Genomic DNA, 23641 nt, shown 5'->3' on the forward strand with positions numbered 1-23641 from the left:
CAATGTGATAAAAATTAATGAAGTAATTGAATTGACTGGGCTATTTTTCAAATGATTAGTTTCCAATAGATACTTCCTTGATTATGTATAGAGAGGGTTTATAATACCGAAACCGATATGTCTGAAATGATGATTGTTTTATGTGGTTCGTGGCTGCGTTTTTTGTTGCCTACCCGGTAGGTTCGGGTATGATTTCTTATACCCAACATAGGGAACGCGGTAGTAAAAAAATTGGATAACAGGTGACACAGAGGTCGGTAACGTGCACTAGCGTGGTTCTAAAGAACGTTTTCTGCATAGATAACCTTTATACGGTTTTCTGTTTTATTTTCTTTTTCTAAAATAGATTATATTTTTATAAAAAAGGTCCACAACCATCATTTACCTGAACCGTTCGGAAAAATACGAAAATTTCAATTTTTTTCGATCTACTTACAATATGTCGCATTTTTTTAATGTTGAGAAATAAAGAACAAATTATAAAACGATTCCCACTTAACAATGAATCGCAATATTGTTGCTCTATGTAGCTATACCTAGAATATATTTTTTACAAGACTCCACAATACATTGTTCTACTTCCAAAATGAGTAAACTCCTCCCAAAGGAGGGTATTTTCACGGTTTTTGTGTCCCACTTTCTTAATACTTAAGCCTTTTAGCGAAATGTACAGGACATTCTCAGAGTAATTACTCTAATGTTTCCATTGCCTGTTCTTCAGACTTCTTAGCTGATAGGATTATGAATCTTTTGAATTGTCTTGGATCTGGAGTGTTTCCCCAGTAAGACTCAAGCTGATTCTTAAACTATACGTTCAGTTTGTTATTGATGTGGTTCCTCATGAGGCCACAGTAGTATCTTTCAAAATATGGAAATTATAAGTTCCCGCGTATTTCTTTCATACTTTGGCAAGGCTATCTTCTTCTTCATTGCCTAGTATACCCTAGTGGCAACACTAGGGTTACTTTGTTTCTGTTAGCTAATATTTTTAGAGTTTGTTCACCCTCCCACACAAGTTTGAACGTGCTCTCAATAGCTTTCAGGACCACTTGGCTATCTGTGATAATGTGAATGTCCTTTTTAAGAGGTTTCTATCCAAACCCTCCTTATTTGTTTATTGCTGGCGACTCTACCTGATAAATGGTGAGTACTGTTCCTAGTAGTATAAAGAGCTTGCAATTTGGTAAAGAATTTCCAAATCCAGCTCCTTGCGTTAACTTCCAACCGCCTGTGTACCAGAGAGATACATTTCGAGCTTGCTTTATTGACCCGTGATTGACGGTCGTTAATTACCACTTCAAATGAGATCTTGGTTCATCATGCTATGAATTTGATCCATTGGTTTGTCGCTGCTTTCTACCTTTATCAGTTCTAAGATTCTTAGGTAATTTTACTATCTGGATTAGCCTGTAGCAGGTTTAGTAACGCTTCTAAGGCTGTGGTGGGGTAGGTTCACATTGTCTCTGCAATACCTAGAGAGATCAGCCTTTGAATTTTTTTCTGAGATGATGTGTATGATGTTATATAAATGAAAAGATCATGCTTTTGTTATATATTTCACTTAATCAAGATTAATATAATATCCTCAAATTTATTTACTAAAGAATATTTTCATAAAAATTGTGAAATATAAAATCCCTTAGCAATAGTACTTAATTTTTGTACTGTTAGGTATAATAAAAACAAAAATTCCAATTCTACAATAATTTATAATTTGATATAAATTACAGTGATTTAAGATGACTAATAATGATAACTTTAATAATGTCTACTTTTTTATAATCCCTCACAGGGAATTTACAAATTACTATACACATAACATTTATCATTTTGCTGCATTTTGACGGTTTTCTTGCAATAAAACAAATTCTATAAATTCAGACTTCAATATAATAATTTAATTACAATAATTTTGAATTGGTCAATCCGATGGAGATATATTTTGAGCTGCCGCTACCAAAGTGTCATGGATTTCTTTAGTATAAGAAACTTGCGCAGTTGCTGTTGCAAGAAATTGAGGATATGTTAATGTATTGTCATTAAGACCTAAACTTTCAGTTTTTGTTGGTGCTACAGGTAGATTTAGAAACCTATTGCTGCTTTCTTGTTGAGACAAACATTTTAAAGAAGTTTTCTGGAAATATAAACAATTCATACTAAAACTCGATTCATCATTATCTGTTAAGCTCAAGAAGGATCAACTCTATCTTATTCAATAAAATAAAAATATCTTACCAAGTGGAGTTCAATTTGATCGCAAATGGAATAAAATTCTTCCAAGTTTTTATCAAAACGAGGTATTTGAACATCAACACCTTTCCTAAAATAATAATTTTGTTCCTTTATAAAAGTTATGAGCAGCGGAATAATTTAAAGCAAAAAAAAGTTTTGTTAATATGTTAAAATTCAATTACTTCATTTTATACTCACTGTGAGCCTACATCTACTTGACTATTCTGGTTTAGAGTTTGAGCAGAAGTTTTTATTGTGTTCTAAAAACGAATTCGCAACATGAAATATAAATTTATTGTCACTCATAACTTCCAATGGTAAAGCTACTTAGAGACTTACAGAAAGAGATTCACGTAATGGTCCAATCAATGATTTTATTTTGGAAATATTATCTAGAGGTTGCTGTTGTTGTTGCGGCTGCTGTTGCTGTGGTTGGGGTTGTTGAATTTGCTGTTGCATAAGGGGTTGTTGAGGATTTTGCTGTTGTTGTTGCTGCTGCTGCTGTTGTTGTTGAAGCAGAATATTCATCATATTGAAATTACGATTGGTACGTAAATTAGAGAAAAAATACAAATTTTTATGAGAAAGTAACAAACTATAGTAATTAGAAAAGTTATATTCCTTATTTCACCTAAACTAAATGAAAGTACTGGTTTCTATATCAACAATAACACCCTCAAATGGCTTTCTCGTTATGTTTAATCAACCAGTAGTTTATATGGTTTACTTTAAGGTGTCTTCTCATGTTGATATCCGACACTAGTTTAAAGCGTCAAATCTCAAAATTTCGCCTAGAACGCCATCTTAAATTGCTGCAGCGTTAAACTTCAAAACCAATAGTCTATTAATCTAGATCATAGAGATTAATAAATTTTAATGTAAAAAAGAAGAAGCAACCCCTCATTTATCCATGATTTATCAGAGTAGGAATAATATCATATGGCTATTTACTCCGAATAATAGTGAAAGGGATTACTTTTCGAACAATTTTACAACTCGAGATTAAGTTAACTATCGATCATAATCTAGCTTAAAAGAAACAGATCATAGAGGAACCCACATTGTTTGACAAATGACATTGGCAGTAATGACACATTTTTATTACACTAGCCTCATGCTTGGTAGGTGGCAGAACTTAATTTGTGTTGTCGAGATTTACGTACAAGTTGACCTTCTTTTTGGTGTATCTTCTGGTTAGAATTCGTTGGATAACGTTTAAACACGACTATTGCAGAACGGAGAGAGTCAATCAGCACTTCGACGCATCTCTTGTTACGGAATTGTCTGGCTCAATATGTTCACATGGAGCGGATTAAATGCGGAGCAAAATATGCGTCATGAACTTTCATGTCGTGACGCATGCGTCAAGGAGCTGATTGGCTCTCGCCATTCCGCAATAGTCATGACCTACGCCATCTGATTGAGCCCTTACTTTGTATGTATGACCATAGACATCTATGGTTTAAGCCGAAGTTTTTCGGTAAACGCCACCTATAAAACATGAAAAAAGTCGATATCTGTGGTTTAAACTGATTTTTAGATTATGATCAAATTAACACGTTCAGAATTTCCGTAAAGCTCCTTTTAAAATTTTGTCTCTACACTAAAAATTCATAATCACACATATAGTCAAATGTTACTTGCAACAATTTTTCAAAATAAATAGTGCTACATAACAAGTCAATAACACGTGCAAATTTTGACATATCTGAGCCTAACTTCATTTTATTCAAATTTCAAGAAGTCAATAAATTTTTAATTTTTTTTTTAAATAATACAAATTAAAAGGTTGGGCAATTGTAATGTGTTACAGCATATAATATGTCTCGTCATCCATCACCATTAGACAATGAGCAATGTAGGCAATGTTCTAGATTTTCGGATTATGTGAAATCTGCCACAAAGAAATCCAAAGAGAATAGTCAAAAAAATGTGAGTAAAAGTTATGATCAAAACTTTTCAAAATCAATTTAATCAATATTGCTTCTACCTATTTTAGGGAAATGAGGAAAAACCAATACGAGAAGATTGTCCATTAGATAAAGATGGATTGGGTAATAAATCTTGGGGATTACTTCATACAATGGCAGCTAAATATCCAACGAAACCCACACTTCAAGATGAATGTTCAATGAAAGAATTTTTTGCACATTTTGCTAGATTTTACCCATGCGATCATTGTGCTAAAGATTTAAGAGATGAGTAAGTAAGATAACATAAACTAAAATATAAAACTTAACAATGTTTCATTACATTTTAGATTAAAAATAGATCCTCCACAAACGAAATCTCAAGATGAATTGAGTCAATGGTTATGTAAATTACATAACAAGATAAATGTTAAAATAGGTAAAGAAATTTTCGACTGCTCAAAGGTAAATGAGCGATGGAGAGATGGTTGGGCAGATGGCTCTTGTGATTATTAGGTTTAAATAAGAGAACCATAATAGTTTTTAAGAAGTCAAATATTTTGTGATATATATAATTGAAATTAGAAAATATATATACATATGTTTTATTGTGTCATAGAATGTTGTCCTTTGAAAATCCAATCAGTCGCTTCGGCTTGGTCATTAGGCAAGCTGTAAGAAGTGTTTCTACCACATCTATGTGAGAGCTGGGCACTCATAGATGATGTGGTTCGCAATTTAATCCTTCTCCATCTACCTGCAGCACTCTAGGTCGTCCATGATGCCCATACTGTGGAGATGGAGTCTTAGAGACCATGTCTAGAGCAGTTGTTTGGTAGGAAATGCAAAAGGGCTATATATTTGTGTATTTGTGCCTTAGCTTGTCTCATGCAGTTATCTTTCCATCTCTGCTGTTTGGTGGATTTGCAGATCCCAGTTTAGCTTGTAGCTCATCAGTTCTTATAAGACTTTCTTTAACTTTAGCACTAGTCTGAAGCATACCATTTAGGCCGTTATGGCAGCTCTAGTTTCCGAACAGATTCCTGTGGCGTCCATTGAGTATCGTACGTCTACTTTTCATAACAGCAAATACCTCGTCTGTTTGAGGTTTCCCCAAGCTTCTGATATCATTAGAATTGCATATATGCTAATTTTTTTGTATCTTCTCTGTTCTCAATATTGTGAAGCATTTGTTTGTACATGGAAGTTTACTGTACTGTGATTTTAAAACTTATCAATTGATCCATGGCTCTAAAACAGAAGTGACATTGGGCGATAAAAAGACAAGTTTGATGCATTTTATATTGGAGACAACGGGGAGAGATTCTCTACTAGTAGGAAAATTTTGTTTCCTCCAGATTTTACATTTGCATCTCAGTTAGTAAAAAGTAAATCGTTTTTAGGTCATAATAAAATCGCTGGTCAATGAACCACAGAAGAATTTGTTCAAATATTAATGACTAATAAAAATCAAGAGTATTTAAAAAAAACTTTTTATAAAAATTTTCACCAGCAAATTATCCAAGTACTTTCCATGCAATATAAATTATTTACAAATACGAATCAGTACCGAACGGAAAGAGTTCAAGTGAATCAAATAACTTATCCTCTTCGGCATCCTCTTCCAAAGAATCTTTGTTACCAAAATTTTTTTGTGAGCCCCTTTTTAATCTATCACTTTCACCGATAAAATTTTCTTGGTTATGTTCAGATCCTTCCATAGTGTCAAGTAATATATCAGAATTTATAGATTCATGTTTATCTGTTATTGTGGTGTTACCAATTTTGTTGTCCCCTGGATTTAAATCATTATTACTTGCATCTTGTTTACCGAATATTGATTTCCCTTTAATTGTATCCAAATAACTGAAATTTTCAACAACGTTTTTTGTTTCTTCTTTGTGTTCAGAATTATCAACCATCCAATTGTTGAATCTCTGTTGTATGATAGTAGAGCCAAGCTCTTCATATTCAGATTTTGTTACTAAAACATGCAAGTTGTAAATAGAAAAAAGAAAATATCTAAAATGTATCATTGTCAAATTTGTTATTAAATTTCACATACAAAAAAATAAGTACTAAAATAATTCGAATTGGTTCAAATACATTCATGTAAGGAAATATATAAAATATTATTCAACACTTTGACTGCCAACTTCAAAATAACTCATAATTAACCTCCCCGAGGAGTTTTTTTTACATAATTTAAGTAAGGACTAGAACTTTTTGGAAAAGGCCTTCATATTCTATTCATTCATTCATATTCAGTGATAACTTTATATTCAAATTAGTATTTCTAATGATACAATGTGATTAAATAAAATTGTGAAAATTTCCTTAGCATTCAACGTGTTAAAAGTAGGATTACTGAAAACACTGTTTACTGTTTCGGACATTGTAACTTAGTATAAAAACAAAAAATATTCAGAAATTGAGGGCCAGAATACAACAAACAACATACATATTTCAAATATTCAAATATTTCAAATGTTGCTTGCAAAGGGGGTAATCAAGTTTTTAATAAAATCTCGTTTAAAGGTCAACAATCCAGAATAAATGCAGAGATCTTTATTAAGAGGAGAAGGAGTGAAAAGAAAAAGAGGTCTTCCAGAGAAAAAAAGGATAGAAGCATGTAGAGAAAATCTAGAAATAGTAGGAATAGAGAACTAGTGTTATGCAGCCATAAATAAAAATAAAAGGAGGAAAATAGTAAAGCAACTCCAAGCCTTGGACCAATAAAGCCTGTTGAGCTGTTTTTTTTTATATATAAAAAAATACCAATTTACCTAAAAATGATTTAAAGTTGGGGAATTTTAATAAGGCGCCTCCTCCCTCCCAACTGTAAGTTATAGGATTCTCTGGTAAATACACAGATATTTCCCATTCTTGAGGCAACTGTGATCGTAGTTCTGCATACATTCGCTCATTAAAACCTGAAGAATTTTTTTATATAAATGAAAAAAAATGGAGTATTTTGATTAAATTTACCTGGAAATTTACAATTTCCACCAACTAGAACTACATGTTTGACTAAATCTTCTTGTTGATTTTTTGGACAACAATAAACTGATTTTACAATAGCTTCTGCAATACCCATACTTTTCATTCCAATATCAGAAGGATGAAAAAGAATTTCAGGTACCACAAAACGTTCGTTATTTAAACGTAATATCTGGCAATTTTCCTCTATTTCCTTCTGGTTTACATTATTTGGATCTTGTATGTAACCTCTACGAATATTATTAAAATCGGGCAAAACATAATTTTTCACAATTTCATTATTTCGTTTGTTGGCAGCTAGTTTCAATTCTTGTATAACATTTTCTGCAACATAGCAAGTATCTTCTTTTACTTGATTTATGACATATGTTTCTTCCATTACGTTATACTGTCTATAGGAAATCAGATCTTTCAAGTGATTTGTTAATAATTTTCCACCTACATTCAGTCTTTTGATTCCTCTCAAATATTTTTTTCCATTAATATAAGGGACAACTTGGGTGAAACTAAACCCTGAGTCAACAATAATACAAGAAGCATTTTCTGATAAATTATGTTCTTCTGTGTATCTCAAGGTAGCTAAATCACTAGGATTTAGCCTAAACATAGCAGGAACTTCATATTCTTCAAAGAATATTTCATCAGTACAATCTTGAATAGATTTAAAGTTAAATAATGGTTGTGTCATTATTACGGGTTTGTCTTCTACTGGATATAAATTTTTACTAAATATATGATCCCACACTGGTTTCTGTACATCCCATTTTGTAATATATCCTCTTTCACAAGGCATAAGGAAATACAACCCTGAACAATCTCTACATTCATTAATTTGATTACCTACGAGAAAAATTAATCAAATCAAAACAAAAGGAACATTTTTTATATACCTATAAATAATCGTTTCCTCTCAGATTTTGCTTTCATGATGCAGTTAGGTATAAGATCAACTTTATCTTTAGAAAATCCTATTTTAATATTATATGCTCCATTATCGACTATCAAAGCGGACATACTCTCCCGTTTTGGACTAGGTTCTATATTAGCGCTACTTCTACGACGCTTCATTTTCGTTTTATCAGTAATTTTCGAATACATTTTTGGTTCACTCATTGTAAAAATATATATGTAGTCATGAAAATCTATTTACAATTTTTCTGCTCGTAAAGAACTTTTTGTAAGGTTAGAGCAAACTTCAGAGTATATGAAGAGGTTACGAAATGGCCGTCGTGGGGTAAGCAAATGCAGCTTCTGCAGCTTTGAGATAAGTATTAACTATTGACAAAACAGAAAAAATAAAACAAAAGCCTTAAGAGGTTATGTTATCATTTGTAAGTCATTGAATTTTTTAGTGGAGTGGTTAACTAATTTACATTGGAGTAAAATCAAAATATCTTCGGACGCGATAGTAAAATATTTGGTGGTGCTCCACAAGAATGCTTCAAAAGTACTTATAATATCCCAATGCCATCAAAAAATGAATATTTTCATGGTCGCTTGCGACCACAACGACCGTAGTCAAACTGCCGATCGTGGGGTAAACAATTTAGTTTCTCCTATGTACCTGTGTTAGCTTTTCTTGATTTTTTCGGCTAGTGAGAGTTGTTTTGAATTGCTTTTTTGTTTGATGGTGTTAAAAAGATTCCATAGATACTTTTAAGATATCATTCAGTGAAATTAATACAGCTGAAACTGAGTATTTTTGTAGTTTCTTTTACTCAGTTTGCAAGTAAGCAATTTACGAATCTTAATACATTTGTGTATGTTTTTAGCTTATATTCCAGGAGTTTTTCAACTTTAGTTTCAACAGCTACGTTCTTGTTTATAAAACATGAGTGAATACTTTTTAAGGTTGCAAAGTGATAACCTAGAGGAGGTTGAAAGGTACCAAGACTAGTCAGAATCCTGTTCATTTCCAATATACTTTATAAAAAATATTGTTATAGTTATTTTCGAACCAAATCTTTAAGAAGCAATGTCGCAATAAAATTGGAAATAATAAATAAATAATAATTCTAAAATCGAACAATGAAGTTCACAAACCACACAAAAACTAGAGCAAAAGCATTTGTTTATCAAATGGCGGGATTTTAACATTTAGTTAGGTTGCTCTATGAAAAGTTGAGTTTAATCTATGAGTAAAGCAAACTTGAGAGTATTAATGGCTGTTTATTAAAAAAGGCCAAAAATTGAACTCTTATGAATGTTCAACCATCCACTACTAATACATAAGCGTATCTTATATTATTAAATTCAGGCACAAGATACACACAAGCATTTTAAATTTATTGTTTGAATTAGGGTATGAGGAGTTTGAAAAACCTGTGTAAGTAAAGAAAATATATTTTTAAAAATAACTTGAAAATATCACAATTCCTTCGATTTTGAATAAATTGACAACAAATTTCTACCTTTTTCGACAATTGGTTGGATATAAATTTTCTCAAAATACTGTATTAATTTTTCAACTTGTTTTTCCTCATTATCAAAATCGGCAGTTAGTTTAATGTTTCTTTTCCCAATAGCTTCTTCTGTATCCAAAGACTCTGGAAAGTATTCAAATATTCGATTACAGCCGATAAGATTTATTTCTTCTAATGTAGGATTTTCTATCAACCGTCTCAATGATATCCCAGTAAGATCAGTATTGTAAGAAAGATTTATATTTACTAAAGATTTTCCTGAACACAACCTACAAATTAATATTAATAAATAGTAAGATCTATAATAAACTTGTTTTGAGTTACAGTTCTATTGAAGACATGATGAATATGAGTGGAATATTTAAAAAGGGCGAAGAATATACAAAACTGTTTCGAATTCAAACACTTATGGCGAAACTGACTCCCTTTGTACAGGTTTTGGAACAGTTCAAGTAAAAAATAAACACAATATCAATTACTACCAGATAACTAAGATAGTAAACAGGGGTTACCTAGTACTGAAATCTTGAGCCCCCTATTGGAGCTGTTTTTGCTATCCTTTACAGCTCGCTTTCAAATTCCGATGCTATAATCAACTTCAGTATCTGATCAGTGGCGGTTTTACAGATTCGCCGTATGTAGGCTATTCGTCTTTTGCCGCCTCTACTGAAATGTTATAGCTTAGTTCACAATTATTTGAATTAATTTTATATCAATAAAATTTCAACCTTATAATTTGAGAACTAAGTCTCTGTGTAAGATCCTTGATTATTTTAAGAGCAAATAATTATATCATCGTATGGTGTTCATTAGGTATATTTCTATGCATAAAACAGTTAAAGCCTTTAGATTTTATTGACGTAAGTCGATGGTAAATAGTTTTTAGTAAACATTACAGTAGGTCCAGACAGACAATTCTAAAGATTCACAAAGATTTTTCCTCATCTTGAAATTGAGAATAGACCTGTTTACATACAAGTTTCATCTTAGCATAGCTTTTCTGCAAAAATAGCTTTAAATGTTCTTTACACCTCAAGTCCACATCTAGAATTAGTTCTAAGTTCTTAGCAAATTGTTTTATCACCAATGTCTCACTGCCCAATTCCAATTTTAAATTTTTTTGCAAATTTTCTTTTCGTCTCTGAAAACAAAACAGCAAAACTTCAGTCTTATTTGCATTCGGATTTAGATTTTGTTCAGTGGAATATTCAAGAATAGTTGACAGTTCTCTGTTTAGGTATGTAGCTGATGCATTTGGACCTGCAAGATCAAAGTAATGTAGAACCTGATTTTTATCAGCATATGATTGAATATGACAGTGTGAGACATTGTCATATATATCAAAGATATATACGAGGAACAAAAGTGGGCTAATTATTGAACCCTGCGGCACACCATATTATATTTCGTCAGCCTCTTATGAACTCTGATCCGTGCGAACTTCTTCCTTTTAAGTAGGATTCGAAGAATTTACATATTTCATCATATTCCAGATATTTCAGCTTTTCACAAAGAAGATGATGATCCAATACATCAAATGCCTTGGAGTAATCCAAGGAGACGGATATGACAGCCTTCTCCTTATCCAATACTCTTATTATGTGATATTTAACATTGCAGTTGCTGTGCTATGCCCCATACGAAACCCTGACTGATGGATGGGAAGAAAATTATTTTCCTGTAAAAAAGAGTTCATCTGGGTTTGCATTGCTCGTCCAAGGACTTTTGAAAGTACTGGTAACAAGCTTATAGGACGCAAATCTTTCAATTCAGTTGGATTATGTACTTTAGGTACCGGACAGACTAACGCCTCTTTCCAGCCGTTAGGAAAGTAGCCAGTCTCTAGATAAGAATTTATAATATGAGTCAAGGGATTTAGCACTGTGGGCAAGTAACGTTTGAGCATCTGCAACGTAAGACCATAATTTCCAGCCGCGTTTGATTTAATCATAAATACATGGTTAAGAATTGATTCAGGAGACTCCATAACAAAGCTTAACTTTGGCTTATGGCTTTTGTAGAAAGCTATGTTCTCCTGACGTACATGGGACTTGTTGAAAACGCTCAGAAAGTACTTATTGATCTCATCGGCCTTTTACAAACTTGTAGGCAGATTTGTGGATGTTCTGTTAAAAGATGATGCGTAAGGTAATTTCAAGTTTTAGCTATAAAGCATTGGAAATTTTTGTTAAATCTAAGTTTATACATCATTAGTTACTTTAGTTGTAACATAATAATTAAAAAAATATCATTCCTTACCTAAGTAGTTCATATAAGTCATTATCTTGCAATTTACTTCTTGATAAATTTAAACATTCCAATGAAATGAAAAGGTTGTTTTCATTAAATGTATCATTCCATCGTTCCACTTTTATATTATTTAAACAATTTCCAGATAAATTCAATTCGACTATATTGCCAAATGTAGTCCAGGAAAGAAATTTTTCAATATCAGACGAACTCAACTTATTATAACACATATTTAAATTACGAATATCTCTCAGATTTAAATTTGAGTTGGCATTTTCGATTTCTTTGAATAATCCGCTGGTAAATTCCACATTTCCAATATTTAATTGTTCCAATTTTAAATGTTTCGTTATTTCACTCAAATGATAGAAGCTTTTGTTTCTCAAGTAATTATTACTAAGATCTAAGTGCTTTAGTTTTTCTAAAATCCTCCCCGAAGCCATCGAAAACATTTTAACGATTTCATTCAAGTGATTACTGGTTAAACCAGTACATCGAAGATTTAACGAAGTAAGGTTTACCAAAGAAGGAAGACTTGCACATAAAATGGCCATGCAACTAACGTCGAGAAAATTTCCTGATAAATTTAAATCTAATAAAGTCGTTTGATGGTTTAAGGCTTTACAAAGGGGGGATAGAGTTGTAGAAAATCCTCGGTTTTGTATATTCAGTTTCACTGAAACCTCTTCTAATAATTTAGCCAGGCTATCATTGACATCTGAAAAATAAATTTGATAAGAAAATAAATCTTATAACGTACATAATTTTTTTATTTCAGGTTAACGTACTTCGACAGCACTGATCATTGGCACACAAAAAGAATCATATAATTCATAAGTTAAATAAAGGACTCTATATCTATTACAAGACATAAATCTCGCTAAAACTCGAGCACGGCTGGACCGATTTGGCTACTTTTGGTCTTGAATTATTTATGTTCAGAGTCCAGAGAAGGTTTAAAAGGTGATTAAATTGAATAAAAACAACAATTTTGTTTTTTCTTGATGTTTTGTCACAAATTAAATTTTTGAACGCAACCATAATATTTGACATTTGACAACCAACTAATATGTAGATCCATCAGCGTAAACACTACACGTCGAAAGAACTTAAGAGTTGTAGTCACTGCGCAATCGACATCGGATTCAGTTTTGGAGGCATTTATATAAAATTTCAATTCAATTGGAATAGAACAAGCTGATTATCTCGATTGATTATAATAACAATGATTCAAAATGTCTTTCATTAAATATTGGAAAAAAATAATAAAAAATAAAAAAAAGGAGACAGTTAAAATAATATATAAAAAATATATTTCGTTCAATTAAATCAAAAAATGTTTAATTGTCTATTAGTAAATAATGGGTGTATCAAAATTCATTATCATTTTTTATTAAAATATAAAATCAATATATTAAACATAAAATGGTTAAATCAGAAATAGAAAATTTTTTTAATTTAATTTCTTTTGAGAAAACTTTATAATCAATATCTTAGGAGTTCTTTTTTATTACTAAATACTCTTTTCACACTTTATAAACATAGAATCTATATTTTTTTACCTTCTCTCATATGCGAACAAACTTCTTTATATCTTTCAACCAAAGGAGTTGCGTACAGTTTTATGATCCTGCCAACCACCGGTTCTGCTTGCGTTGTACCTAATGGAAACAGCAAACTCAGAGGATCCTCATCACACAGCAAAGCTCCACTTGCTGTTTCTAATTCCAAACAAGGTTTTGAGCATTCCTTTCTACAAAAATTGAACGTCATTGAAAGGCAGAAGTAAGCTGATCGCGTTTATGATTTTATTTGGTAATTTTTCTTCTGCACTCCCCTATATTTTCCTTTTGTTTATAGTTTTGGTGATTTATTACTCGGTACCTATTTTGAAATATTACCAAATAAATGTAGTGATTAAATCATTTTTAAGAACAATAGGATAACTGAAAAAAATTTAGAATATATTGGAGGAAAGATGAATCAATGACAAACATTCAATTTATGAAAATAAAATATATAATCTAGAAAATAATATAAACAAAAATAAAGTGATATCAGAAGTGCTCAAAACCAAAGATTCATAAAAATAAGGAGCCTATCTTTTAAAACACATTCAGGAAGGTAATCAAGAGATAAAGGAAACAGAAAACACTACAAATAGTAACAAAATCTTGTTAAAGATTTTGTAATAATGGGGAATTACAAAAAAAGACTAGAGATAATATATAGAGAATTGGAATAGAACTCTAGAAAGGAATGTAATGAAAATAAATATAAAATGTTGATAAAAAATTAATAAATATAATTGAACATATAAGTGACACATTAATAATATTTTGGGGTAGTAGGTAGTAAAGTAAAACAATAAGGAGTTATTATGAAAAGGCAATGAAGATGAAGAATTTACTAAAAACTGTACTCATCTATTCATTAACACAAAGAAGACTTCAAATAAAAATAAATTGTCAGTATTACAAACTAATACCCATTTATGTAAGTGAAATTGTGAAATCAATTGCATCAAATACCCCCAAGAAGTTGGCACCGCATTTTGAAGTTTGTTCCAAAACTGCATAGGGATTATGAAAAAATCCAAGAGGAAATTGAAAAAAATAGTTTTTTCAGCTGGCACTACATTTTGAAGGTATTGTGACTCTGGAGGTTGTTCTATGTTGTTCCTAAATATAGCGTTCAAAAAAATATATGTTTTTACAAGTACCGTGAAGAATAATTTTTGATCTAGCAGCGCACATTCGAGCTATCGAGATTACAATCGTTGTTCCGAGTTGTTTCCAGTTTGTTCTTGATTTTTCCAGAATGTTTCTTATATGTAAGTTTCATTCTTAACCTTATGTTGGTGTTGAACAAAGTACAACAATCCTAGAACAATTTTCATTATCTAGTAAAAAGCTAGAATAATCGGGATATCTTGAAATTTCTGAAAACATAATCTTTTTTGAAAAACAACATTCTGGAACAATAAAGAACAAATTTGAAATCAAATCAAATCGCGATAGCTCGAAAGTGAAATAATTTTGAAAAAAAAACTTTTTTTCTCGAACGCCATACTTTGGAACAATATAGTACAATCCAATAACAACTCAGAACAATTTAAAAGTACGGTGACTGCTCAAAAATAGGTTTTTTCTCAATTATCTCTAGAAGTCCACTATCAGCCTGTTTTGGAATAAATAAGAACAAACCTAGAAGAACTTTCGATATATAGTAACAAGTTAGATTAATCAGAACAACTTATAGCGATTTATCGAAATTGAAGTATCAGTCAAATAATATAAACAATTTTCTTGAAATTTCTGAAAAAATATTTTTTTTGGAAAGCAATATTCTAGAACAATTGAGAACAAACTTGAAACTTGGTGTCAGCTCAAAAATACGGTTTTTCTTCAATTTTTATTTTGGAACAAAGTAGAACAACTTTCAAAATCTGGAAAAAATCTAGAACAACTAATTAATTTATAATTAATAAACTAATAATAGCGATTTCTCAAAATTGAGGGGTCCATTGGATAATAAAATCAATTTTCTTGAAATGTCTACGAAATAATTTATTTTGGATAGTACTAATTTCTGAAAAAATTGAGAACAAACAAGAAACAACAATTAAAATCGCGATAACTCGAAAGTAAAAGTATTTTCCGCGAAAATTTCGAAGAAAATTTTTTCTCTTCGAACGCCATTCTTTGAAACAATATAGTACAATAGTAGAACAACCGCCAAAATCGCGATACACGTTCAAAATAAGATTTCCTTCAATTCTATCTAGAAGTTTCTTTATCATTCTATTTTGGAACAATATAGAACAAACCTACACCAGCTTTCAATATCTAGTCAAAAGCTGGAACAACCAGAACAACTCATATGATAGCGATTTAACGGAATTGAAGTATCACTCAAATAATATGAACTATTTTCTTGAAATTTCTAAAAAAATAATTTATTTTGGAAAGCAATATTCTAGAACAATTGAGAACAAACTTAAAACGACTCAGAACAACTATTATAATAGCGATAACTCGAAAATAAAATCATTTTTCGCAAAATTTGTGGAATAAGATCTTTTTCATGAAATGCTATTCTTTAGAAAAATATAGAACAACCCTGAACAATCGCCATAGAACAACTAATATAATAGCAATTTCTCAAAATTGAGGGGTCCTTGGATGATATAATAAATTTCTAAAAAACAATTTATTTTGGATAGTAATATGATGAAAAAATTAAGAACAAACTAGAAACAACTCCAAACAACGATTATAATCGCGATAGCTCGAATGTGAAATTATTTTTCACGACAATTTTGAAAACAATCTTTTTCCCGAACGCCTCCAACTTCTTGGAGGGTAACAGAAATTGTACATGACGCCAACGCCAAATAGTAATTAAAAGAGACCGAAGTGAACCAAAAGATAACATTTTACTCACTATTAATTATATCAAAAACTTTATTATCCACATCAAGGTATCAGTAAAATTTAAATTAATTAATCTATAAACGAATTAAATGTAAAATTATCTTACCTTGCATATTTCTGAGCTGCCTGATCAGCTAACCAGCCAATGGTATTGTCTTGAATCTGACCGAGTAAAACGGGAACCCTAAAAACTTTTCCTTCTATTTTCACATCGACATATACCATTAAATCCCCAGTAGAAATAACAGGTACGTTTGAAAGACTCTGAACGTTCGGTGAGACGTTAACAGTAGATTCAATCTCAGCAAAACTTTTACTGTTTCCGAAAGCGGTTATTTTCGACTGTTTCGAAGATTGTTCCAAGCTGCTGTGTCTTTGGAATGTGGTGTTCGGTTTATTTCTAGAACCGATTGAAGTCTTATTGACTCCTGTATCGAGTAATGAAACTTGGACTTTTCTCTTTACACTCATCTGTGTATTATCAATTGTAAATCTTCTTTTAGATGGACTAGGTGCTGTTGGACTTTTCGTAGGCTTTGATCGAATTTCATCACTCGATCTTTTCACAGCTAAAACATTCATATATCGTTTAAATGGAAAGACATTTTTACTAAGTAAACTCACGTGATACGTGGCTATAATTATTCCTTTTAGCCGAAGAGGTAATTATAGATTCTGTTGAAGTCGTTTTTCTCTTTTTTATAGCCTTAGAAGGTTGTAAATCATCTTCCAACCAATCGTCGTATAATAAATCACGTTCGCGTATCAGAGCGGATTTTTTTTCCATACTAGATTTTATTTCTACGGATTTCTTGCTAGTAGATTTTGTACCTAGACTTTTTATAACTTGTTGATATTCATTCAACAGATTCGGAGATGATTCTCTTTGGAAACGATCACCTATACAAAAAAAAAACAAAAATAAAAAGCTTCTTGGAACTATACTATATGTTACCTGAACTACTGTTTGAATCATGATCGGAATCATTTTCTTCATCAGATTTATCTGAGAGTATATCATCTGGTAAATTATATTCTTCTGAATCTTCGATAGTTTTATGTACAATAATCTTGTCTTCAACATTATGACCTACTTTTCTTAAAGCTTCTGAAATTCGTTTCACCAACTTTTGGTAAAGATCATAATCATCGTCGGTAAAGGGATATTTTTGGTGATAGAGTTTCAATACATTCAAAGTAGTATCACCGTTATCAGCTTTGATGGTAACAGATGCACCACGGTCCAAAAGCAATTCGACAATTTTTAGGTGACCGTTATTTGCAGCATCAAAAATTGGAGTAATACCTTTATATAATAAAAAAAATTAGTTATTCTCATAATTAAAAAAAAATGCTGTAGTTAAAAAATTAAAATCTGTTTTGTCTACAGTCACACCAAGAAATGATACAGATCCTACTTTTGGGAGGGGTTCTGGTATTATAGATAATAGAGTAGCTATCAAGCAAAACACCATTTGGAAAGAATATTAAAAAATGTATTAACAGACATTTAACGTAACGATAATTTTGACTTCAGATTTTAAAACATTGCGAAATATAAATTAGCAAATTTGACTTAGGCTGGCTACAGAAGAAGAAGAGTTTACGATGCCTACATTTTACATTTTGATCCGAAAGAGATGCCGTCTATAATGTCATTCAAGCATCAACAGCGTCTTAACAGGTTAAGCTCCAAAAAGTTTTTAACAGAATTTCCCTCTTGGTCAAGATGGGGATATAAATATCAACATATTACAAAATGGAGAAGATATGTCAATAACTATATTAACATCCTTAGTGAACATAACTATGTCTCAATAATAAAAAGCACCAGACTTTTAAAATTTATGTAGACTTCAAGAAATTTCAAGAGGAACTGAAAAATATAGAATGGGACAGTCTCCGAGAATTAAGCACGCAAGAAGCAACAACAGTTTTCATTGATACCATATAAAGCAGAATACACAAATTACAAAAAACTCTATATATAAAACTAATACAAAAATCAATTATTGATAATTGGTAGAGCTCGCTAATATGCTCATATACTTTTGGACAATCAAACTCACTGCCTCGGAACTATACGCAGCAATCGCAAAGGAAACCCTAACGAAGTGATAAAGAAAAAACTAAAGAAAGGCAAAGTTACTGCTCAAGAGGATGATACAGGAATATGTATCCTTAAACGGCTCCACAAGAGAGACCTTTATAGCTAATTGTGGGCGGTTAAAGGGCCGTTGAGCAGATAGGCTCTTCATGCCACATTTAACGTTACCAAAGGCCGATGTCCTTTGAGAAGCCGATCAGGCGCTTTGTTTTTGACCCTTTGATGTCATTAGACAAGCCGTTAGTCTTGCTCAAGTGTTTAAACCGCGCTCGTATGAGTGCAGAGCACTAACAGATGACGTGGTCTGAGGTTTCGTCATCCTCCATGCACCAACGCCACCTACGGATCGTCCGTGATGCCCATGGTGTCTTAGATGGCTGGGTCCGGTTACAACTCCGGTTACTAGTCGAACTTCGCGCCTATTCACAAGAAGCAGTTGTTTGGTGTGAGACGCACGAGGTCCATATAAATGTGCCTTCGCTTGTCTCAACGAGCTGGATCTTACAGCCATCACTCACCAGATTCTGTAGGACTCTCTTGTACCCCAGCACTAGTCTAAGGTACATATTTTCATTGGTCAAGGCTTGTATGACCGCTCTACTGTCTAAGCAGATTGAGATTACTGTGTTCCTGTGGCGTCGATTGAGTATCGCGTGTCAGTATTCCAACACAGCGAATACCTCGGCTTTGAAGAAGGGGTGTCATCCGCAGAGGCCTGCTCCAGCCAAGCCTTTCCTCCTGGAGCCTTCGGTGTACAAGGTGGCCTCATTATTCAATATAGCGGGCTTGGAGTCACCATTCCAATGCTCCCGCTCAGTGATGTGTGCCTCCAAACCCTCCTCCAAAGGTTAAAAATATATGGTACATTATAACACAAACGTTGATGAGGATAAACAAGTTCGAGTAATAATGTACCATATATTTTTAGCCTCGATAAAGATCAAATAAAAGATCGAAAAGTTGCCATTTTAAAAAAATCTTAGACAGTTTTTATTTTGCATCCTCAACGCACAGCGCCATTCGAAATTACATACTAAGAAAGACAATAATATCAAGAAAGACATCTTCACCTGGGTTTTCCAAATCTATCGACAACACATATGGCACAGAGCCTTGATAAATATCAAATAATGTATCGAAACGTTGGCATTTTAAAAAACTGCTCCAGTCAAGTCATTCCTTCTGGAGCCGTCGGTGTACCAGGCCTTATTATTCAATATAGCGAGCTTGGAGTCACCATTCCACTGCTCCCGTTCAGTGATGTGTGCCTCCAAACCCTTATTATCAACGGTCGCAGGCGTCATTTGGTCTCTACCAATCGAAATAATTGGGCATTCACCTGTGGCCTGCGTCCAAATTTTTGCATAGCCAGTTGACCCAACCTGCAGTTCTTTGTGGATGTTCAACTTGTAGGCTGTCATCACGGTTTCAATGACACACAATTTACATATTAGGAAGGACAATAATCCTCATTATTTTTACTAACGAAAATAGTAGATACCTTCACATTTGACGCCCCCTCTATCATTTATCGCGGCCCCCTTATCTAATAGCAGCTCAACTATTTCATAATAACCATGATTGCAAGCTTCGTGTATCGGTAACCAGCCGGTATTGTCACGTATATTCACAGGATGACCTTGTTCCAGAAGATGCTTGACTACTGGAATTTTTCCATTAATACAAGCAACGTGTAATTGCGATTCTCCTTTCGCGTTCTTTTTTACCGCAAAGTTTTTAGATCTCCTTTTACCAATATGTATGTTAGTTGGATTGATTGTCGTTTGTAGATCCGAATCAGATTTATCTGAATCTAGAAAAAAAATGATTAGGGAATTATTTATAATAAAAATTGATATATACATTTACCTGTAATATCATCAAGTTCTACATAATTTTCTTTAGAAGTATTTGAAATTGAAATATCGCTTTCATTATCAGACGATGATGAATCACTTTCGTTATCAGGAATTTTTAAACCCTTCAATTTCTGTTTGTATTTGCAAGCTTCCGTTTCATTATGAATACGCTGTAAATACTGGATACATCTAATAAACAATATTATTAGATAAATTTACAATGGATTTTATTGAAAATATACCTCGTGATCATCCGTCTTTCTTCTTTCAAGTTGCAATTTTCTTGACAGTGTTCTATAGCCCTATTGTAAACTAATAGCACTTCATTCGCAGATCGATTAGCAGATTCCTTATTATCGGCTATCTTACTCAAAGCATCAAGACAGTCTTTTATATTATCCCGAAGATTGTATTCTTTCTCAAAATGTTGAACGGCTTCTTCATACATCTTATTATCTTCATATGTTTGTGCTAAAGTATTATAACACGTAGCCAGCTCCCTACCGCTGATTCCAGATTTCTCGGCATAAATCAACATCAATTTATAATACTCTAAAGCTTTTGAATAATTTTTAACGTCGCACGCACAGTCGCCCATTTTTTCATAAAGTTTTTTCAATTCTCTATTATCATTACTTTCCACCGCCAGTTTATCTTCCGTTTTACACATTGTTGCCACTGAAAATTTATATATCGAACACACTGTTTATTATCACTACAGAAACACTCAAAAATATTGTCTGATCTTTTAAAAGTCCATCTGTAGGTCACTCAAAATTACACTTTCTGATCCTTTTAAAGGTTTATCACTAGAGCGTTTAAAATTACTCTGTCTGATCCTTTAAAAGCCCATCCCTAGGCCAAACAAAATTACACTTTCTGATCCTTCAAAGGTCCATCACTAGTTGATACTTATAACACTGTCTGATTCTTTAAAGGTCCTTCCTTAAGTCAATCAAAATTACAGTATATGATCCTTTAAAGGCCTATTTCTAGGTCACTAAAAATTACACTTTCAATCCTTTAAATATCCATCACTAGATCACTGTCCAATCTGTTAAAGGTCCTTCTGAAGGTCACTATCTGATCCGTTAAAGATCCTTCCCTATGTCACTGATTGCTCTAGATCCAGATAGTGTAAGTTTGAATGTTATTGTAGTGGTAATAAACAATATGTTCATTTTAAATATCCTAACCTACCCTTTTAAAAATTCTATTTTTTATTTTAAATATTTTCATGTCAAAAATAATTTGAGTAAACTATTCCAAATAAAAGTAGTATTCACCTGCTCTTAAATATTTTTCAATGAGTTTTCTCTCTTGAATGTTAGGAGTATTCAGCTTGTACGCTTTGTATAAACTTTTCTTTGCCCCATAAAAGTCGCCTAGTTTAATCAGTGCTTCGGATTTTGCGAAGAGCACACCACTCATTAAATCTACATTACCTTTTGTTTTCTCTAAAATTTATGGGAAAATATTTTATTTACTAAATACCGAATAAATATCAAATTTTCTGATAAAACATTAATAATTTAAAAAAAAGTGAGATAGAAAATATATACCTTATCTTGTCTATAGGGGAGGTCATTGAAAAATTATAGTATTCAATAAGTGTGGAAAGTGTGAATTATAAAATTTGATTATAAACATTGTTGTTGATCTTATATGAAATAACAAATGAAAATGAACATATACTTAAATAACAGCGAAGTTTTTTTTTCTTAGAGAGTTTTGAAATATTTTCCAAAAGTTTCTTCCACGATCTCATCGTCTGTCATGATTTGACACTGCTCATCTTCTGCTCCTTCTGACCAGGTGTTAACATCAGCAGATGTCAGATGACCAGGACTATCTACTAGTTGTTCGACAATTGCTACTCTTAAGTCATTTACCCCAACATCTGTGACAGTTTTAGGTTCTGATTTTTTCCAGTAATGAAGCCAGAGAATGCTACAACTTCGTCAACGAACAAATGTGTTTGTTGAAAGCTTTTCCCATGCTCTTGCAAGATTAAAAAGAACATATTACAGATTGGTTTCCTTCAAAGCTGTAACACTTTCATTTTTTTTTAAAAAACACTGTAACAATGATTTTACCATCCTTATATTTTAATTCATCCTCATCGGGGTACCCAGGACAATTGTCAAGAAATCCAAGGGCTTTTTTAGGCAATTCCTACATTTTCAAAAACTTTTTTACTGATGGAACAAATGTTTTATGAAACCATTTTAAGAAAAGAGTTTTCGTCATCCTTCATTGATATACATTTCATTTTATGGGACAAAAGATCTAAGAAAATTGAAAAAAGAAATATTCAATTTTGATTAGTACTTACTTGCAGCTTCTATTGCTAAATTATAGTGATGCATCGATTTGCCACTGTCATTTTGTTTTTCATATAAAGCCGCTAAAGACATATAACCCCGACTCATTTGTTCGTAAATATCATTGTTCTTGCAGACGTTTATTGAAGTGGTAAATAATTCTATGGCTTTATTAAAATCACCCTGACTATCTTTAACTAATCCAAGATTTGAAAATAACCTTGCTTGCATATCTGCTTTTTCAACTTTACTTATACCAGTTAAACTAAAAATATAAATTCTATCTTCTTCTCTAACATATTCAATTAAATAGCAACTTCAAACAACTGAAATTATTATATTCAAAAAGTGATAAGGATTCTTACCTTTCACATACCCTCATACTTTTCATAAAATATTTGAAAGCTGCATTTAAATTTTCTTTTGAATCAGTCGGCGTTTCTAAGTGTATTGTTAAATAAATATGACCAATAGTAGCATAAGCTCTTTGAATTTCGGGATTATTTTTTTCCATGATTGCAATATCTATAAAAATTATAAGCTTTTATAGTAGCCATATAAAAAATATTCTAAATTTACTGACTAAGATAAATCTTTTGATGTTCCAGTGCTTTTGTATAATTGTTAAGTCCCAAATAAGCTTCCCCAATTCCTCGATTTGCTTTGGCATATTCAATTTGATTATGTTCTAATTTATATATTTCAGCAAGAGCTTTGAATTCCTCGACGGCTCTTTCAAACTGCCCGCTTTTCATGTATAATTCGGAAAGTTCGGCGTAAATAGCAACCAAAAGTCGATTGTTGCCTTCATTTTGAGCTTTAATTTTTCTTTTTTGCAGCCCTGGAAATAAAACAATATAAAGAATACTGAGTAATAATATTATTAAGTCATTTATTCATATAACAAATGTATAATTGTTCATAAAACCTACTTATTTCATCCATTATAAAAATAAATTGTATTTGGCGGTAATTTAATTACATCTTTGGGTTAACTAGTTCTTCTTTTCGCTTCAAAATTAACTTTTTACTCTTGTTACATACAAACACTGTTAATCTCGATTACCCAAAAATACTTGATTAATATAAGACTAATGGTT

General features: G+C 32.0%; 4 protein-coding genes across 5 annotated transcripts; 1 reads left to right on the top strand and 3 right to left on the bottom strand.

The window, feature by feature from the left end:
* Positions 1–1867: 1867 nt before the first annotated feature.
* Positions 1868–3061, bottom strand: LOC130897941 (mediator of RNA polymerase II transcription subunit 29-like). Its single transcript, XM_057806930.1, has 4 exons — positions 2572–3061; positions 2431–2492; positions 2236–2320; positions 1868–2134 (listed from the first exon to the last, which is right to left on the bottom strand). The coding sequence occupies exons 1-4, from the start codon at positions 2761–2763 to the stop codon at positions 1922–1924; spliced, it is 552 nt and encodes a 183-aa protein (XP_057662913.1). The 5' UTR covers positions 2764–3061; the 3' UTR covers positions 1868–1921.
* Positions 3062–3950: 889 nt separating this feature from the next.
* On the top strand, positions 3951–4763 carry LOC130897942 (FAD-linked sulfhydryl oxidase ALR). Its single transcript, XM_057806931.1, has 3 exons — positions 3951–4164; positions 4232–4434; positions 4493–4763. The coding sequence occupies exons 1-3, from the start codon at positions 4054–4056 to the stop codon at positions 4656–4658; spliced, it is 480 nt and encodes a 159-aa protein (XP_057662914.1). The 5' UTR covers positions 3951–4053; the 3' UTR covers positions 4659–4763.
* An 856-nt stretch (positions 4764–5619) lies between these two features.
* Positions 5620–8444, bottom strand: LOC130897940 (actin-related protein 6). Its single transcript, XM_057806929.1, has 4 exons — positions 8033–8444; positions 7131–7982; positions 6929–7075; positions 5620–6126 (listed from the first exon to the last, which is right to left on the bottom strand). Exons 1-4 carry the CDS (start codon positions 8253–8255, stop codon positions 5693–5695), a joined length of 1656 nt encoding a protein of 551 aa, XP_057662912.1. The 5' UTR covers positions 8256–8444; the 3' UTR covers positions 5620–5692.
* A 1025-nt stretch (positions 8445–9469) lies between these two features.
* LOC130898003 (tonsoku-like protein) lies at positions 9470–23562 on the bottom strand. 2 transcript variants are annotated; one of them, XM_057807021.1, is made up of 14 exons: positions 23474–23562; positions 23125–23382; positions 22907–23066; positions 22553–22806; positions 21504–21674; positions 20460–20895; positions 20228–20406; positions 19860–20171; positions 17207–17557; positions 16876–17151; positions 16358–16820; positions 13378–13568; positions 11825–12533; positions 9470–9834 (listed from the first exon to the last, which is right to left on the bottom strand). In XM_057807021.1, exons 1-14 carry the CDS (start codon positions 23484–23486, stop codon positions 9510–9512), a joined length of 4098 nt encoding a protein of 1365 aa, XP_057663004.1. In that variant the 5' UTR covers positions 23487–23562; the 3' UTR covers positions 9470–9509. The 2 variants fall into 2 exon arrangements, with proteins under 2 accessions (XP_057663004.1, XP_057663005.1); XM_057807022.1 differs by lacking the exon at positions 9470–9834 and adding an exon at positions 10693–10825.
* Positions 23563–23641: the final 79 nt, after the last annotated feature.

Source organism: Diorhabda carinulata, chromosome 9, assembly GCF_026250575.1.
Source record: "Diorhabda carinulata isolate Delta chromosome 9, icDioCari1.1, whole genome shotgun sequence".
NCBI classification, from domain to species: Eukaryota; Metazoa; Arthropoda; class Insecta; order Coleoptera; family Chrysomelidae; genus Diorhabda; species Diorhabda carinulata.